The following is a 20,381-nucleotide window of genomic DNA, read 5'->3' on the forward strand; positions in this document are numbered from 1 at the left end:
CAGAGGGTTGGGGGAGTTGGGTTCCAGGAAGGAAGAGGAACTGGCAAAAATTGCTTCCCTCCCCATTCTGCTGGTAGAAGCCTCTGCTGGATCCAAAGGTCTTTCATCAGCATGGGAGGTGTCATTGGATGAAACCTTTAAAGCGGGAGGGGGGAGTCCAAAAGGTTGTGCACACCTGCCTTAAGAAGTAAAACAGCTACAGCCCTGGGATAATAATCTCCACTGACTTACTGCACAATACACAGTCACTGCCAGGGAAGCTTTCCTGAATCTCTGGATGTTCTTACTGATAGAATTACGAATTACAGACTGGAGCTATCCAACTAGCTATGTAACTTTGGGAGGGAAAATCAACAGGCAGACCAAACTTAGCAAAGGACGAACTTTGAAAGAGGATGCACACTCCAGAACAGGAAATAATGGTTTGTTATTGTTTTAATCCAAACTGTCTTAATTTCCTCCCTGCTCGATGCATTAAACCACTTAGCGTAAGGGGTGACGCAATCCTCCGATTCGAAATAACATCTGCCTACGATCCTATTTTTAACTAAATGAAAGGGGCATTAAGTCCAAAGATTGGAGGCTAACTTTTTAATTTTTTAATAAACCTAATTCACATCACTCATTATTTCTGGAAATATTTGGGGGGCGGGAGCGGTAAATGGAACATTCAGAAGTATACCATGCTTGACGTGAGACTGGCAATCTGGCAGTGTTGTAGATTTTTAACCCAGCCGGTGTTGAATGATGCAATGACTACAGTGGTACCTCGGGTTAAGAACTTAATTCATTCTGGAGGTCCATTCTTAACCTGAAACTGTTATTAACCTGAGGTACCACTTTAGCTAATGGGGCCTCCTGCTGCCGCCGCGCTGCCAACACGCGATTTCTGCTCTCATCCTGAAGCAAAGTTCTTAACCCGAGGTACTATTTCTGGGTTAGCGGAGTCTGTAACCTGAAGTGTCTGTAACCCGAGGTAAAACTGTATGTATTTCCCCCTCTGGCAGCTGTCTATAGTGTTGGTGGCTCCTGCCATGCAGAGTCGGAAGGGAACACAAGGGTCAGCAAGACCAAATCCCTGCGATGCAGAAATTTTCTGCCCAAGATGGCGCTTGAACCCACAATCCCGAGATTAATCATCTCACCAAGCCTTACTTTAGGGGTGACAGTCCCGATTTCTATGCTGGATGTGTAATGCCAGGCGGCCATGAGGGCAGAAGAACCTGCCTAATCAATCTAGGTAGTCCATCTAGCAGCAGCCACTCTCCAGACAGGATTTCCCCCCAGTCCTACCAGGAGACACAATGGCTAGAACCTGGGATCTTCTGCATGCAGAACATGTGCTGTGCCAATGGACTATGGATCCTTACCCGGGATCCATTGCATGGTGCATGACAAGTGGCTCTGTTGACTGCATGTTACTTGCCCACAGAAACACCATCATGGAAACCTCTAATTAAAGGTAAAGGTAAAGGTACCCCTGCCCATACGGGCCAGTCTTGACAGACTCTGGGGTTGTGCGCCCATCTCACTTAAGAGGCCAGGGGCCAGCGCTGTCCGGAGACACTTCCGGGTCACGTGGCCAGCGTGACATCGCTGCTCTGGCGAGCCAGAGCCGCACACGGAAACGCCGTTTACCTTCCCGCTGGTAAGCGGTCCCTATTTATCTACTTGCACCCGGAGGTGCTTTCGAACTGCTAGGTTGGCAGGCGCTGGGACCGAGCAGCGGGAGCACACCCCGCCGCAGGGATTCGAACCGCCGACCTTTCGATCGGCAAGTCCTAGGCGCTGAGGCTTTAACCCACAGCGCCACCTGCGTCCCTGTTAATGAGGTTCACATGCATAAGCAAACAAACACTCTCTCTGACCAAGTTCCATTTTGCATGGCTCCCCTGTGCTGAGCAACGTGGGTGGTTTTCCGCCTGATGCATTAAGGCAGCCAGACTAGATTTTATTGGGCAGGGAATCTAGGCCATATCACAAATCTACTCTCTGTTGCAAGCAGCGCTAATCAAGTCATTAGGGTGGACCATTCAGTCTGTTTCCGGTCTGTGCATATTCATAAATCTGTTCCCTCTTGTTTCCGCATTAATCTGTGCAGGATTTTATTTTAAAGAAACATTTTTTAAAAAATTACATATGTATTTTTCTTTCAAAATATGCAGAAGTTTCAATCCCCAGCATCTCGAGGTAGAGCTGGGAGAGAATTCTGCCTGAGACTCTGGAGAGCTGCTGCCAGGCAAGTGTAGAAAATACTGAGCAAAATGGACCAATGGTTTCATTCTGCATATGGCAGCGCCCAGTGTTTAAATGCACATTTCTAAACTTACTATATCTCAGAATACACATTTAATGTTAAATTTCAAAATGCACATTTCAAAATGCACCTCGATACAAGTTTTGGACCAGGAAATGCATTGCAAAATTTGGAGGAGTGAGAAATCAGAAAGTTGACTATGTTTCAATCTGCATATTAGCCAAAAGAGGTGTAGATGAGGTCCTTTCGTTTCAGATTTCTCCAGAATCCCATTCATCAGACACCTCTGTTAGCATTCTCTTTTGCTGGGCAGGCTTCTGCTGGTATAGAAGTATGCAAGCTTTTGAATTATACAAGGGCTCTTTGGCAGAATGGAAATATAAGATCGTTTTCAGCTGTACAGATAGCAAAGATAACAAGACATGAAACACGTCTGGCACTTCAAGGAGATGGCCGACCAATCACCAAAGGTGTTTTTCCTGCCTTCACGCAGAGACATGTACACACAGCAGAGGGTTGCAGACTATGGAATGACCAGCAATGAGCTACAGATGCTTAGGGAGACAGAATGGCCTTTATATGCTATCCTGTTTAAGCGAAGACCTTCTAAAGGCAGTTATGCAACCGTCTTTTCCACACAAGATTGAGATATGCTTGTCCCAGCATGGAAATCTTTTGTGATTTACCATCTCTGGCATTTTAATTAGATTAAAATTTCCTCAAGCTTGAAAATCTTTTAATTGGTTTTAATTAACATTGGTCCGGGTTTATTTTTAGGTGTATGCCTTGCCTTTGTGAAGCAATGCTGATTTTGTGCATGTGCGTGTGTCTTATTTGTTTTTTATTTGTTACTTGGGCAATGCATTCATTTTATGTATGTAATACCAGTATAGACCTTTCCTTCCTCCACAGCCAACTTGGCAGGAGTGAGGAACAAATTGGGTATAAATTTAAACAAATTCCTGGGCTTGGAATTGCCATCTTTAAAAACAAACACAAACAAACCAGCAACCACCACCAAAAAGTAGTTGCAGGTGGATAAAATGTGTGTGGGGGGGGATGGATCCTTCCATCCAATGTTTTCCTTCTGAAAAATCTCCCAAAGTAATTTGCCCTTGAACAGGGCTAGCCCAAGACATTCTGCTGCTTGACCGCTACACCACTGAACAATATTGAAAGGTCCTGGGAACTGGGGGCCATGCTCCCCAAATGGGAAGTTTGATGGACCTGAGACAAGGCGCTGGGTTGCCAGTTGTCACTGGACAACACACCACCTGTTAAGTTGTGGGTGAACATATCAGACGACACAGCGATTCTTCAAACAGCTCTTGTTTATTCACAGGCCAGAACAGAACTGAACTGAAGGGTTCAGCCAGCCTGCTTATATAGAGCTCCAGTACAACGTAACTGTAACCATTTTCTAAAACTATCCAATCACTGAACGTCACTTTCGATCCATTATTTGCATACCTATCTACAGTATCCCCCTGCTGGCCCAGGGTGAGAACTTCAGTACATAACACCACCATTCATAGACATCTCTGCTTTTACAAAGCTTACCTGAAGACAATAGTTTGTGTGTCCGCAAGAAACTGATTGCGAGGCGCATTATCGATGCTTTGTCCAGGTGTGAGCTGATGTTGTGAGGCAAAGGGAGTTCATGGGCCAGCTCATAGAAGACCTCTGTCTCCTTGCTCCTCCTGCACCTTGCAGCATCCCTCGACTTCTCCTTCCTCCTTTCAGAACTGCTCCTGTGATGACAAAGAAAAGGAGAAAGAGAAAATAATTGTACCGACTGTAAAAGCTATTGAGAAGTAATAATTTATACTCCGGCAGTACAAATACAAGGGCCTTCTGGAATGGGAACAATGTTCTCAATCTTACTGAGTTCAAAATGGTTTGTTCTAAATTAGCTGTTGTATTTGCCTTATCCCTCATAATCTCACATCCTCTGGGCAATGCACCATTTTTCAGTTCAAAACCATTTAATCTTAAGAAAATCAATCAACCGTGGTAATTAAAACCCACAAAAGGAAGAAAACTGGACAAAGAACATATTGCCAGTCACAACTAACCCCACCGAGTGCTAAAAACGATATTGCATCGCATAAAAGCAGACAAGTGACATCAGTATTGATGTTCATTAAAAAGGTGAGCTCTGAGTTGACAAAAGTGGTGGGAGACTAAATGATCGCTGTTTTCTGATGGCACCGTGATCTGAAGTAGGAATTAAATACAGTGGTGCCTTGGGTTACGAACTTAATTCATTCCGGAGGTCCGTTCTTAACCTGAAACCGTTCTTAACCTGAGACGCGCTTTCACTAATAAGGCCTCCTGCCACCGCAGTGCAGCTGCATGATTTCTGTTCTCATCCTGGGGCAAAGTTCGCAACCCAAGGTACTACTTCTGGGTTAGCGGAGTTTGTAACCCAAAGCGTTTGTAACCCGAGGTACCACTGTACAAGGAATGGGACCAGCAACAAAATGTGTCCTCGCCTCCAAGCAGTTCGTATCCTTGCCTGCTTACCAGTTAGCCATACCTTCCTCCAGTGTATTATTATAAGCTGTACGGAGTTCAGGCAGGGCATTCTGCTTCCCACCCAAGCCCAGTTATCCAGTTTTACTTTCTTTTCAGCATCCTATGGATTCTGAACAAGCTCAATCAACTTTGTTGTCCCCCCCCCCCCGCCGCCCTTTTATTTATATAGATAGCAATTCTACAAACATGGGGTTTCCCCCAAGCATGCCAATATCTCATTTCTCAATGGCCCCATCTGGGCCTCATTCAAGTTGCTGCTCACCACCTGTGCCCACTATTTAAGGGAGTGGCGCTTAATTCATAATTTCAGCCTGTGGTCTCCTTAGGTCGTGCCTCTGTTTTCCTGTTAAGAAACAAGGAGCGGCAATCACTTTATACAGCACAGGCCCAGCAGCACAGGTGTGCTGACCTGAGGGCACAACAATGAAGGAGGCAAACTATTCTGTTTTAGGCTGCAATCCTGTGCATGCTTACTTGGGATCAGCTCCCAGAGAACTCAGTGAAACACATCTTTTTTTGGTACTGAAAAACTTCACTGGCTCCCAGCTCATCCCTGAGCATTCAACTCAGGTTGTTGGTGCTTCCCTATAAAGCCCTATACAACTTTGCAGAGCCAGGACAAGATACACACACAGAGAGAGAATGTATGGAAGCCAACTGGACTTGTAGCTGAATTTTACTACAACACTGGGTTATAATGATGGGTCATCATCCTCTACCACACCTGAGGGCAGCAGACTAACTCAGAAAGTTGAGGGCATCAACCCCTCACTGCTGCTGCCCATCCTCAAGCATCTACAGGCAAACTAATATCAGTGTACTGGAAGAAGCAAAGATCACCAGTGTTGAAGCAATGATTCTTCAACATCAACTACGTTGTTCTGATCATGTTGTGCAGATGCCTGATGATCGTCTTCCAAAGCAACTACTCTATTCCGGATGTTTGATGACTGTCTTCCAAAGCAGCTACTCTATTCCGAACTTAAAAATGGAAAGTGTAATGCTGGCGGTCAACAAAAGAGGTTTAAAGACTGTCTCAAGGCAAATCTTTAAAAATGTAGTATAAACACTGACAACTGGGAAACACTGGCCTGCGAACGCTCCCGCCCGGAAACCAATGTCCCCACTGCGGAAGGACGTGTGGGTCCAGAATTGGCCTCCACAGTCACTTACGGACTCATTGTTAAAACCGTGTTTATGGAAGACAATCTTACTGGGCTACAAGTGATCCCCAAAGAAGCATTTGCCAGATGAGTGGACTGCCCCACTCTGCCCAATGCTAGGGCCAGCACTGATGGCAGTCATTTTTCTCTCCCGTCTTTCTCCCAAGTTGGGGTTAAAGGCAGCTTGTATTCAAGAAATGGAAAACTATATTTAGCTGAAGACTTCTTCATTCGATTGCTTCCCCTGGGAAAGGAGGAAAAGCAAAGGTTGGTTCTTGCTGACATATGATTGCCCAAAATCTCCTATTAGTTTCTAGAGTCCTCTTGGTTTTTGATACAGGAACACTTGGGTTCCCCCCCACCCCACCCCACCCCATGACACCGGGGAAAATATTCCTATGCACATGCAAGCGGTCCACATCCCATTGTATCTGTGCTGCACAGCATTTTTTTTTTTTAATCAAAAAGATTTGCAAGATTTGTTCTTTTTCAAAGGTAAATGTGCAGGAGACATCTAAGCCCAACTAAGTCTCTACCTGAGCCTTTGGGGATACCACAGGTTAAAGAGATAAATTTTCTGCAGAACCAGCCAACTGAATCGCAAAAGCTTCATCATAAAGAAATACACTCGTGGCGTATAATCACATGCAAGGCCCCTCCCAAACTAATTTCTCCAACAAAGGTACTTGTTCGGCAACCTCAGCAATGTCTTAAATAGCCTTAGATGCTTCAGATTACAGACACAATAGCCCCACTAAGTAGTGTTTAGAAGGTTCCTCACCCCACCCCAACATCTACAGCAAAAGGGGACACTTCTATGATACCGATTGCTGGTCGCCCACTATTAATATTATCAGCTATTTTGAATTGAAATGCTCCAGGGAAGGAACACAAGAGAGAAGTGTGTGTTGCTGGATGATGGAAAATAAGCTATTACTTGATTGAGGCACATGAGGAGCCAATATGGAGAGCCATCAGGAGAAGCTCATGTTGTGAACTAAGTTCTCAAGCTCCTTTATACTGACTCATACTATTGACCCACTGCCTGGCAGTGTATCTTCAGGGTTCCCGACATAGTTTTCTCCCAGCCCCACCTGCAGATACTGAGGATACTGCTCTGCCACTAAGCTACAAGCCTTCCCCCCACCACAAGGGCTATATTTCAGTGTTTCTGTGCGCTTCGGCACTTGTCACAGTGCTCTGTTGCACCAGAAGCAGTTTAGTCATGCTAGCCGCATGATCTGGGAAAGCTGTCTGCAGACAAACACCAGCTCCCTCGGCCTGAAAGCAGAGATGAGCGTCGCATCCCATAGTCGAATTTGCTTGGACTTGAGAATCCAAGGGTCCTTTACCTTTACCTTTATATCAGCTACAATCAAATTCTCTGCAAAAACCAGCTGCTTCTCTCCCAACTTTTAAAATCCACAAAGCTGTCAATCAGGGTTGTGGTCTTTAGCTGGTTACTTGGCTAGGTTAATCAAGGAAAAGCATTATGACTAAAAATGGTGCCTCTTATTTACCAGGCAACACATTTCCACCCAACCCCCCCACCCCATAAATGTTAATACTGTATAAAATGAGATGTAAGCGGCTGCCACAATCTCAGAAGAGGCTTTCTCCCTTCTCTCACGCCGCTGAGAGAGTGCTTCTTCTGAAACTGGTATGTCTTGCAGTGCATGTGCGCACCTCATCTCTAAACAAAGAAAGCATGCTTTCTTCCCCATTTTATTTAGTTTTATTCAAATGCAGATTTAAATTAAAGTCTAGATTGTCTGTGAAAGGTTTTGAATCACACAGTTTCTGGGCTCTTTTGCTTCTCTGTCCATCACATTCTCTGTCTATCTCATCACCCTGCCATTTTGGTTATACCAAGAGATTTGGGGCCGGTTCACATGGCAGTTTCTTGTGCACTTGGCGCAGGTTCTTTGCAGTGCCCACACAATATCACTTTTGTCAAAATGCCATCTTCCATTCCCTCTCCCCTTAAATCCAGAATTATCATTTGTTTGGGCGGGTTTTGCTGATTGGATTTGGTAATGGTAAATCTGGATCAAATTTAGCTGAGGGTAACCACAGTCATGTGGACACGACCCAAACATGCATGCACTGAGCAGCACTGAGTTCACAATAAGATAAACTCTACTTGCCTTGTGAACTTCACTGCTGAATAGGGAGGAGTGCATTTCAGTTTGATTTGCCCCAAGTATTTTTTTATGAACTATGCCACACTGGCATGTGCAAACATCATTTCTTATCTTGAATTTATATCCTGCCTTTCCATGATAACACACCCAATAGTTATAGCCAGGGGTCGGCAAAATTTTTTAGCTACAAGCCGGTCCACTGTCCCTCAGACCTTGTGGTGGGCCGAAGAAGTGGCACTGGGGGCTGGGGGGCTGGAAGAAGAGGCGAGGGGGCAATTAGTCCTCCTCCCCACCCCCCAGCCCCAGCTGCTGCGCTTACCTTCCCTGGGGTTGCTGCCACCACCACCACCACCGCTGCTGCTGCTTCTCGTGAGGAGGCAGAGCGAGCTCGTCCACTCTGCTCTCTGGCCCACAGGAGCACCAAGGTGGTGGTGGCTGAGGGAAGATGAGCAGCACGAAAGGGCTGGTTCCAGAGAGGGGCTGTTTAAAATGGTGCTCAGCCAACTCAGCTGAGCCCCATTCCTCCTCTAGGCAGGGCAGGGAAAAGCCAGGAGCAGGGAGGGAGGAGGCGCCGCCATGGTGTGTGAGAGGGAGGGTGGATGGAATGGCGCAGTGGGGGAAATGGCACAGCCCAAACGAACAAAATCCCCATGCCAATCCACGGACAGTCCCCAGGCCGGATCCTGAAGGCGATTGGGCCTGATCCAGCCCGCAGACCTTAGTTTGCCGACCCCTGGTTTTATCTCTGCCTTAGGGCTGGCCCTACCTTTAGGCAGAGTGAGGTAGCCACCTCACATAACTGATCGGCAGCCAAGGACCTCCATGCACACTGCCCAGGTTGCGCCCTGGGGAGGTCTCTTTGGTGCTACTAATGCAACAGTTTGATTTCACCCCCACAAGCGCACTCCATTGTCTCTCGAGACAGACGGATGCCAGCAACAAAAACGATAAAATGTCACAAAATCGTTTGTCATTTAATTTATGATCATTGCATTCTTACTGTCAGATGACAGGGGGATGAGATCCGTTTATGAGGTGCTTTTTCCCTGCCTCATAGTACAAAGCTTAACAGCCAAAAACAGGGTTAAGGCTTAACTCTGGTTTTGGTTGTCAGGTGCCAAAATAACTTTCCTGGCTTTGAGCACTGCTATGAACCTTGACTTGAGGCAGACAGTACACGTGTGCTCTGATCAGCCAGGGAAAATGCCTTGGGCTGTGTCCTGTTAGCTCTTGAGGAACCAACCAGCTCAGCTCTTACAGAAAGCTCAGTGAAAGGAGAGTGTCCTGTCATACCACTGTTGTGCTGTGTGTGTGTGTGTGCAGTCATTAGTTCCCGCAACTCAAAGGTTAGGGACCCATGGGTAATTAAGCTGTCAGAAATAAATGCTGCTGTCAAAAGGCTTGCTATCAAAGCTTCAAATGCCAACTTGCAGAACAAGAACAGTACTTTTAAATGTTACCAGGAGATGAAAGAACATATACCCGGCTTTCTGGACGGGACGCATGGAAACTTCAAACTGCTGACCAAACTGACCGGATAACTTTAGGGTATTTAAAAGGGGCAATTAAATAATGATTCTACGTTTCCTTCTCCTTGCTGAGTATGATGCAATGTTTACTACCGCTTTACATAAACGGCGTGCCCACAGCATCAAAAACAACCTTCATATAACACGGAATCCAAAGAGCTCCAAAAGTAATCCACTCATTGGCTGCATCCAGAGTTACATCCTTTTAGCAGTAGAAGCCACACCACTGACTTCCATGGATAATGTCTGGAGTGAGCTAACTGCATAGGCCTGCACCTTTGTTTTTGTTTAGTTGTTTAGTCGTGTCCAACTCTTCGTGACCCCATGGACCAGAGCACGCCAGGCACTCCTGTCTTCCACTGCCTCCCACAGTTTAGTCAAACTCATGCTGGTAGCTTCGAGAACACTGTCCAACCATCTCGTCCTCTGTCGTCCCCTTCTCCTTGTGCCCTCCATCTTTCCCAACATCAGGGTCTTTTCCAGGGAGTCTTCTCTTCTCATGAGGTGTCCAAAGTACTGGAGTCTCAGCTTCAGGATCTGTCCTTCCAGTGAGCACTCAGGGCTGATTTCCTTCAGAATGGATAGGTTGCAGTCCATGGGACTCTCGAGAGTCTCCTCCAGCACCATAATTCAAAAGCATCAATTCTTCGATGATCAGCCTTCTTTATGGTCCAGCTCTCACTTCCATACATCACTACTGGGAACCGCTCAATGGTCAATCCAGTGGCGGAGCTTCATGTTCTGGCACCGGGGGGGGGGCGGAGAGCAGGCGGGGGCCGGGCTGGCACGCGTCCCGGGGGGCGTGGCGTGCCACCTGCGGGGGCATGGCACCCAGCATGGGTGGGGGTGCAGCCACAATGGCACCCCACCGGGATCGCGCTGCCGGGGGCGGTGCGCTCCCCCCGCACTCCTCTTCCCCTGCCAGTGGGTCAATCTAGTCTTTAAAAGAAGACCAGCAGGGCTGGCCCTACCATTATGCACAGAGGGAGGTAGCAGCCTCAGGTGTCAAATACTGGAGGCAAGAGTGGCAGCCCTATAGCTATACTTCCTAAGCAAACACACCCACACCCCTCCACCACAATGCACAGCATGTCCTGCTCCCTAACCTAGTCCACTGCTTCAGGTGCAGCAGAGGATGCTATTTTATCACCAGTGCTGTTTAGTAAGATTCAGCCCAGCTGGCTTCTTTGCATGGAATGGGAAGAAGATGCCATCTTGCCCTTCATTTCAGATAGGAACATCTCTCGGGCAGGTGCTGAAGGCCAAACCATACCAAAGGTATTGCAGGTACAGCTCCTGAGATCCCCAGTTTTATGCTCTGGTCCACTTTGTAAATGACTTTTCTATCTTAGAGGACTGTCCAGTAGCAGACAGCATAGTGGTGCAGCAGTGCTCACCTGAACATGACCTCCCTCTGACTGTGTCACTGCAGCATACCGAGACACAGAAGGGGAAACTTGTGTTTGCATCTTTTAAATGTACTATGTGAAGAGACCTTTAGAGGTGAGACAGTTGGATTCTTCCTATGCTGGACAACTGGGTTCTTCCCCCATGGACACCCTCCCCATTTTTCAAACAAAGCAATTGATGCAATTCAACCATTTTCTTCCAGTAGCCACTTTTAAGGCTGGTTTGCAATGCCTAAACAGTTTCGCTACAAGTTGTTGTCGGAAGCATGAATCTGCTCAACCACATCGAAAGCATGCTTTCCAAAACTCACTCTCAGCTTTTTATATTATTGCTTTATTTCACATCATTTGCATTTATGATATCTCTAATAAAATGCAGGCCAAGATCACACTAGAGTGATGATAATAATACCCAACGCTGGAGCCCCAATTATTCGTTTTGTGTTTGGTGAGTCTCGAGATCCTAATCTCAGAGAGAGAGAGAGGAGTCTTTCCTTGTGGCAATCAGTCATTTATTCTCGACAGTTTATCTGCAGGTTTGCAAAAGCATCATCGGCCAGAAGCTAAAGAAGCACTGCTGAGATCTGCCTGCAGATAAGTCAACTATTTACATAATCTTAAAAAGTGCATACCAAAAGCTGAGCTTTATCTCTTTGGCAAAGGGTAAAGTAATGGTGGTCAAAGTGCAGGGCAAGGATTTTCTGAGCTGCAAAGTTTTAACGTGCAGCTCTCAGCCACTATTAGGGGCAAGGCGTTTTACAGCCTTTGTAGGCTTACTCAAAAGCAGAAGTGGGTCACCGGGTGGGACAGAGCCACTCTGCTGGCTTCCCCAACATGGGCTGCTCCCACTTAACAGGAGGAAAGGGGGCATGGCAGCAGGGAGGTTGGTGTGCTGCAAATGCAGAAGCAGCAGATTGGCATTGCCTCCAAGATCAAAAGCGCCATGCCTCTGAGAGCATTTGATGCGAAATAGCAGGACAGGGCTATGGCCTGGCTTGCATGTTTTCCATAGGCATCTGGTTGGCCACTGTGGGAACAGGGTAGGCCTTGAATCAGGGCCAGCAGGGGCCTTCTTGTTATGTTCATTTGACACAAGTAACACCTCCCGTTTCAAAAACCTTCACCAAGGTGTGTTGATCAATATCATACAAAAGCAACATTCCAGACAGTACAGACAGACATTCCATCCAGCACAAGGAACAAATACAAGTGTCACCCTGGGCTCCTTGGGGAGGATGTTGTTGTTGTTGTTGTTGTTGTTGTTGTTGTTGTTGTTGTTATGTTGTTGTTGTTGTTGTTGTTGTTGTTGTTGTTGTTGTAGCTGTCAACTTTCAGATTTGAAAATAAGGGATCAGCAGCCTCACCTGTCCTGGGGACAGTCTACAGGATATCTAACAATCCAGGATAGCAGGGGGAAGCAGCGGGAAATGGCGTTGGAATAAGGGAATTTCCCGCAAAAAAACGGGAAGGTTGACAGCTATTATTATTATTATTATTAGGAATAATTGCAACTACTACTGCTGCTTTCTGCAGCAGCAGCAATCATGAGCACCAACCACAATTTGCTCACATGCCAAAAAAAGTATCCAATGAACCGAAACCGGTTCAGATTCAACCCTAGGAAAACCACGACAACATCACTGCCTATGGCAGTGGCAAATTTCAGCCAGCCCCTTCAGCTCTGCAATGGAATATTTGCTGTTCCTGCTTTGTGCTTGGAAATGATGGATTATTCTTGTTACTGGGCAAACTACCCTTGAGCAATGGCCTTTGGCTCTTTGGGTCTACCAAGGAATATCTTCAATCCAGTGGAAACAATTCCCAAGCAGAGCCTTAGCTATGGCGGGGTGTGTAGTGGGGGTGGGACTAGCCAGGTTTTTTGCCCCAGGTGAAGCCCCTAGAGGGGTGTCACTGAGGCTCCCAACCTCTGTGTGTGTGTGTGTGTGTGTGTGTGTATGTACACAAATGCACATGAGAGGGAACCAAACTGGGTTTTTGACCCAGGTGAAATGAAGCCTAGTTTTGCCCCTGTCTCAAGTATTGGGAATTTATGTATTGAGTATACAACATGATCTTTTAAAAAGGGCAATATGAAAAGGCAACTATACCTTTCACAAAAACACAAGCATTGCTTGAAGCTATGGAAAATACCATAAACCAAGCGATGATTAATAGGTCTCATATTTTGAATCAAGTTGTACTACACACGTGGCCAATATTGATCTCAGCTGAGTAATGATTGGGAAATTTATTTGTCTTAGTCCAAAAACAGGAAGTGGTTAAGCAATTTAATGCCCCTTTAACTGATGGCGATGCATTTATTTTCAAACGTTTAAAGTGCTATATTTCAATTGCAGTTTGTTGCTAGCCATTAGAGAATGTCACACCCTGTTTTACTTTTTTATGCATTCTGGAGAGTACTCTGCACATGAAAAAGCAAGGGAGGTGGATTTTTCTGTTTATTTTGAAAATACAGTGACACACACAAAATGGACATTCTGAATGAATATGTTTGCTTTACTGCAGAGTGAGTGGAAAGTAGAGCATTTGTTTGGAACAGCTTTCCCCCTGTTAACCCAGTTTTTCCTTCTTTGGGGGATGCCTGAGGAACCACGAGGCCCATGCAAAAGTGTTTTGCAGCCCACCAAACCTGTTCCCATTCATGCAGAGCCAGTTTGACTTCCCATTGCAAATCTCAAAACAAAATTCACAAGGGGACACAGCAACTCACATAGCAGAAAGAGCTTTCTATAAGCATGGATGTAAGAAGAAGGCCGAGACACGACCACACTTGGAAAACTGTGCACAATTCTGGCTGCAGCATCCCAGAAAGGATATCATATTACTGGGAAAGATGCAGGAAAGGGCAACCAAAATGACTAAGTAGCTGAAGCAGTTCCCCCATGAGAAAATGTTACAACATTTAGGAATTCTAAGATTAGAGCAGTGTTTCCCAAACATGGGTCTCCAGCTGTTTTTGAAATACAATTCCCATCATCCCTGACCACTGGCTCTAGGGATGATGGGAGTTGTAGTCCAGAAACAGTTGGAGACCCACGTTTGAGAAACACTGGATTAGAGGGAAAAGGGGGAGATGTGATAGACCAGGGGTCAGCAAACTTTTTCAGCAGGGGACCAGTCCACTGTCCCTCAGAACTTGTGGGGGGCCAGACTATATTTTGAAGGGGGGGAAATGAACGAATTCCTATGCCCCACAAATAACCCAGAGATGCATATTAAATAAAATGACACATTCTACTCATGTAAAAACACGCTGATTCCCGTACTGTCCGTGGGCCGCATTTAGAAGGCGATTGGGCCGGATCCGGCCCCCGGGCCATAGTTTGCCTACCCATGTGATAGACCTTCATAAAATGGAGAAAATGGATTGAGGAAAATCTTTCTCCCTTTCTCATTATGCTAGAAGCTGGAGTCATCCAAAGAAGTTGAATGGTGGGAGATTTAGGACAGCGAAAAAAAAAGTACTTCTTACAATGCATAGTAAAAACTGTAGAGTTTTCCATCACAAGATGTAGTGATGGCCACCCACCTTGGGATTACACAAATTCATTGAGGATAAGGCTATCAATGGCTACTAAGCATGGTGGATCTAGGATAATGGGCTCAACTAGTGGTTATACTGCTGGTGAACTTCCCATAGGTATCTGATTAGCCACTGTGCAAAACTGAGTACGAAAGAGCTGTGGAGTGACAACACAGACAGCAGGATAAATTAAGTAAGGGAAAATTTCAGGGTACTTACACATCTGATTCAGTATGCAGTATGTGGAAGTTTGTATCACAGCCAGCAAGATTAGCATACCCGTCATGGGGATTCAAACCACCGACCTTCTGATCGGCAAGCCCAAGAGGCTCAGTGATTTAGACCACAGTGCCACATGCATCCCATGGTCCAGAACAGTGACTTGGAAAGCTGGAGGACTTATTAAGAACAGGAAATGCCAACCAGCTCCTGGACTGATAAAAAGCATGATGGGGTGGCTGGTTGGATAGCTAAAACCAGGGATTTCTTGAGCAGGAATTCAGCGGAACGGAGTTCCCTTACCTTTTAAAAATTAAATAACCAATTTCTTTATCTGGGGATGCTGGAATGGACATACACCCAATGCCGGAGCCAAAAATCCACTTATGCCTGTAATCAATAAAGTTGTGGCCATTTCTAATCCAGATCATTGTCTGCTTGAGTTTATTAATCACTTCTTACATTTAGCCATGGCCCGGGGAGGGTGTGGCACTGCGACTGGGCCCACAATAAACCAACAAACTTTGTGGTGAGTTCCCCTACTTTTCCAGGGGGGGAAAACACAGACTAAAGCTTTCGTTTCCAAATGGGTCCTCCATAATCTTGGTGTGAGATTCACCTTTCCTCTCTAGATCTGACCTGGCATATCAACCAGTGCTGTCTCCCCATTATCTCGCTTCCTCCATACAGCCAACAGCAGAATCCTAATATGCCCAGTGATGGAAGAAGGAGTGGGGGGCATTTGTTCAAGGACTGGGAGCCCCAAAATGCTGGCTCCCACAGAGCTCAGATTTCCATTTCAGTGGGCCTGCCCAGATTCAGTTACCATCAATGACTTTCAAGGACTTGGCAATGCCAACCATTTCATTTGTTTTCTGGAAATACCTTCAAAGGCTCATCAGCATCTTTGAAATACTTTGGTGTCCATTCTTTAGAAAACTGGATTTTCCCTTTCCAGACATTGATATTGCAATATTTGCCCTCCAAGTAAAAGAGACATAGTAATGTCTCTTCAACCAAAAGGATCCCTATTCCCATACTAATGCAAAAGTTAGCTTAAGTACTTTAGGTTCAGTGCAATTTCCTCAAAACTGCACCAGAGAGGAAGCTTTGTGTGGCCTTAATATTTCAAATATATTCTCCCGCTCTACTGATTTAACAGTGAAGAAATAGGTTGGTTATTGGTACCCACCACTGGTTTAATAATTTATTATTTATACCCCACCCATCTGGCTGGGCTTCCCCAGCCACTCTGGGCGGCTTCCAACAAAATATTAAAATACAGTAATCCATCAAACATTAAAAGCTTCCCTAAACAGGGCTGCCTTCAGATGTCTACTAAAAGCCTGGTGGTTGTTTTTCTCTTTGACATCTGGTGGGAGGGCGTTTCACAGGGCGGGTGCCACTACCCAGAAGGCCCTCTGCCTGGTTCCCTGTAACTTTGCTTCTTGCAGTGAGGGAACCGCCAGAAGGCCCTCGGCGCTGGACCTCAGTGTCCAGGTAGAACAACGGGGGTTTGCATTAAGTATGTAATTAAGGATGTTAGCTGCCCTGAGCCTGGTCCTGGCCGGGGAGGGTGGGGTATAAATAAATATTTTTATTATTATTACATTAATAAGCATATCCTCCAAATGATAGCTCAGTTGATTAGAGCGTGGTGCTGATAATGCCAGGGTTGCAGGTTCGATCCCCACATGGGACAGCTGCATATTCCTGCAAGAAAATAAGCAGCTATCCGATTTTTAAAAGGCATCTGAAGGCAGCCCTGTTTAGGGAAGCTTTTAATATTTAATGCTGTATTGTTTTTAACACTCGATTGATAGCCGCCCAGAGTGGCTGGGGAAACTCAGCCAGTTGGGCAGGGTATAAATAAATTATTAGTATTAGTATTAGTATTATTAGTATTACATTATTATTATTATTATTATTATTATTATTATTATTATTATTGCAGGGGTTTGGGCTAGAGGGTCCCTTCCAACATTACAATTCTATGCTTCTAAATGGCTGTCAGAATATCAGATGGGTTTTTCTGTGCATCTAAAAACCTCCTAGCTGATATACATACCTGATCCCTAACCCAGCAGCAGAACCCTTGCTTTGCGTCCTGTCTGCTCCAATTAAAAAGCATCGGGTAGCAGACAGCTCTCTTGTCTAAGACCAGGCAGAGATGGGCAAACAACTTCACCTGGTGCAAAGCAGGTGTGTAATACCAGCCTAGGCACATCTGCGGCCATCCTGATGTTGTTTATGAGATATTAACTCTGGTTCATAATTAGATTCCATCCCTCCATGCATCCACATAATATACATTTGCAATAGTCACCCAGTTCCATGAAGCACCATCCCTACACTAACTATTCCCTCATTGATGTTTCAATCATGAAACAGAAGACTTAACATAGATACTATCAGAGGAGTCTCCTCCCCCGTGATCTGATTTGAATGCCATCTACTGGCACTTGCCCAGCAGCAGAACTTGTGTTCTGATTAGTATAACATGCAAATGTAGGTGCCCAGTTTTGTCTGGAGGCTGCCATGCACTGGGGGAAAGACAGGGCAATTTATTTCTCACTGCTTATTTACTGAATTTAAGTTACTTTATTCATATGTTCCATAAAATACCTGCCCAAAGACAATCTATATTGAAGGGCTTCTGTATTAAAGGAAATTTGTCCCATATTCCAAACACTTGACTTCACAAGAAAACAAGAAAAGTAACCAGCTGTTAAGCACATGGTAGCCTCAGGACTCTAGAAACTCAAAACTCTGCAAAGTGTGCTGTGTCCATGCACGCAGCTGAACAGTTCTCAACAGGCTAAGCAGAAAAGTTACACTTTTTGTACCAGCGTAATTGTTTGCGTTTTGAGATAATGCGTGAATCATGCTACAGCTGCTACAGAAAACAGTAGGTTAAATACAAAGTTTATAACTTAACAAATAGAAACACAGCCTCTAAGAAGGCTTTTCTCATGGAACTGATAACCCTAGAAAGGGACTTTTCTTCAGTGGCTCCCCGTTTGTGGGATTGCTCTCCACTAGGAGGCTCGCCTGGCGCTTTCATTATACAGTGGACGCTCGGGTTGCGAATGTGATCTGTGCGGGATGCACGTTCGCAAACCGCAGCGGCGCATCTGCACACGCCCGGGTTGTTATTCGGCACTTCTGCGCATGCGCAAAGCGCGATTCAGCGCTTCTGCACATGCGCGACTGCCGAAACCCAGAAGTAACCCGTTCCGGTACTTCCGGGTTTCGGCGGTCTGCAACCCGTAAAAACACAACCTGAAGCATCTGTAACCCAAGGTATGACTGTACATCTTTAGGCACCAGACGAAAATATTTCTCTAGAACCACTGGCTCATTAACATTTTATGGCCTTTTAAACGTGTTTGTGGGGGAGTGTTATTGGTTTGTTTTTGTTTTGTTATGTATTTTGTGTTATTCTTTCGTATTTTTATGTTGTGAACTGCCCTGTGATCTTTGGATGACGGGCAGTACTGTATTCAAATGTAATTCATAATAGGAACAGGAATAGCTTCATATTTGAATGTGGAACCTTCCCCCTGACTCCCAACCCAATTTCATCCTCAATGTTGCATGCCATTTTGGTTACTAGGCTATTCTTCCTGCTTTAAATAATCAATTAAGATTTTCTTCTCAGTTTATTAGTATCCATCCCACCCCTACATACAGGACTTGGAATATTCTCCCATCTGTAGTTAGACACACATACATGCTTGTCTTTACTTGCATTTTCCTAGGATTTAAATATTATAACCCCCCTGCCCCCTTTCAGTCTGTATTCTGGTTCTACCTGCAAAAACCTCTGTCCGTGTCTTTATGGTCTCAGCTGGGGCCTGAAACCGTTATTCTCGTGTAAGAGGGCAAGTTTAAATTTGTCCTTTAATAATCAGCTTACAAATAACTTCTGCCTGTTTATTATTAGAAGCTAGAGTACAGTTGCTACGGTATGTTGACAACTGGATATCTGTCACCCTCTTCTCAGGTTGTTTTGACAGGCACTTTTTATCTCTAGGAAGACATTTGGGTTTCTTAAAATTAAAAAAAAAGGAACACATACCAGCGCTCTGCTTTTTTGTTTGTTGGAAAAAGAAAAAAGGTGGGGTGGAAACCACAGGCACACATACACACAAATGGGCAGAAGAAGAAGAAATAAATAAGAGACTGTGAACTTCCGATATTACTGAATTTGTGACTGGTTGGAGAGTGAGGGAGGTTTAATACAGTGACAGTGTTCACATCTTACTGCAAACCAGTCTTTGGCAAGATCAGAATTGTAGTTGAAAACACAGTTAAAACCCACAAACCAATTAAAAACAAACATTCATAAAAACCATCGCTATTTAAAAAAACAAAGACCGTGACATCGACCGTGTTTTTTGGTATTGCTTGTGGTCCTCACTCTCTTAAGGGAGCCCCTTACAAGCCAAATTGTGTGGGAAGAGAAGGGCCGCATTTGCCGCTCCTGCAACATCAGTTATTTGTTTTATTTCGATGTCCTTACGTGCCACTTTTCTATATATATATTATACAAAGCTACTAACAGCTTGGTTGAAAGGGCACCAATGAAACATAAGCAATCAAAAACGCCTCAATTAAGATACTGCACATGTAATACTAATCTGTATCATAAAATCAATGAAACAGCCCAGCAACCGTTAATAAATCAAAAGCCACGTTGATGCAAACGAATCTTAAGTGCTAAGTGCAAGGAGAGAAGGTGTTTAATTCCCGGGACCGCCAGATAGAATCAGGGTAGGTCCAGGACATTTTGCTACCTGAAGCACAGGAAGGTGCCTGCCCTGCCCACCCCACCCCACCCCTCAAATTCTGCATACAAAAGCTGACCGGACTTCATATCCTCAGTGCACTTGAGGTCACCAGACTAGCTTAGGGAATGCAAAGCAGGCCACATGCCACTCACAAGCTCTGCCCTCTTGCCAACACATCTCCACCGCTGCCTGATCCCCCAGGCATCTAAAGTAGCCACCTCACTTGGCCGGCCCTACATGGGGCAAGGAAAGGCTTCTGAAGATACATGGTCAATATATTGTGTGGACGATACTGAGCTGGACAGATGGGCTCATGGTTTGACTGCATATGGCAGATTCCTATGTTCCTGGAAGATCTTCTTGGGGGAATATTGCTGAATAATTTGGATGCCACCATAGAAAAGCAGTGCCTACTTTATCTCCGACACAGAGGGCGGGCCTCTGAACCCAGACTTAAGGTCCAGGCAAGAAGGAGCCTGCACTTTATTTATTTTATCCATAGGAGTGGGAGGAAGCAGCCAGGTTCATGCAGGGACGCTGCTGGGAGAGGGGCCAAGCATTCATTGCAGATAGCATCCACTGGATTCCTCTGCAGCAATATTGCTTGTGCAATATCCTAATATCCTAAGTGATATACCTCGGGGTATCCAAGTGCATCGTGAAGTAATGCATAGGATGGGGGGAACAGTAGATGGGAAAGCAGTGAGAGGCAGCTATTCTCCAACTTCTTCCTCAGCTGACCACAAACAAAATGCAACATTAACTGGCCTTGACATTTGGGGTCT

At 45.3% G+C, this 20,381-nt stretch overlaps 1 protein-coding gene across 3 annotated transcripts in view; it reads right to left on the bottom strand.

The window, feature by feature from the left end:
- Positions 1-20,381, bottom strand: part of EPAS1 (endothelial PAS domain protein 1) — a 139,156-nt gene that overhangs the window by 64,247 nt on the left and 54,528 nt on the right. For all 3 annotated transcript variants that reach the window (XR_013836566.1, XM_079968549.1, XM_079968550.1), the window contains one exon: positions 3,818-4,008. Coding sequence is in view for 2 of the 3 variants with exons in the window: in XM_079968549.1 (XP_079824675.1) it covers positions 3,818-4,008 (191 nt within the window). In the remaining variant the exon portion in view is untranslated. The remainder of the gene's footprint in view (positions 1-3,817; positions 4,009-20,381) is intronic.

Source organism: Podarcis cretensis (genome assembly GCF_951804945.1).
Source record: "Podarcis cretensis genome assembly, chromosome: 3".
NCBI lineage: Eukaryota > Metazoa > Chordata > Lepidosauria > Squamata > Lacertidae > Podarcis > Podarcis cretensis.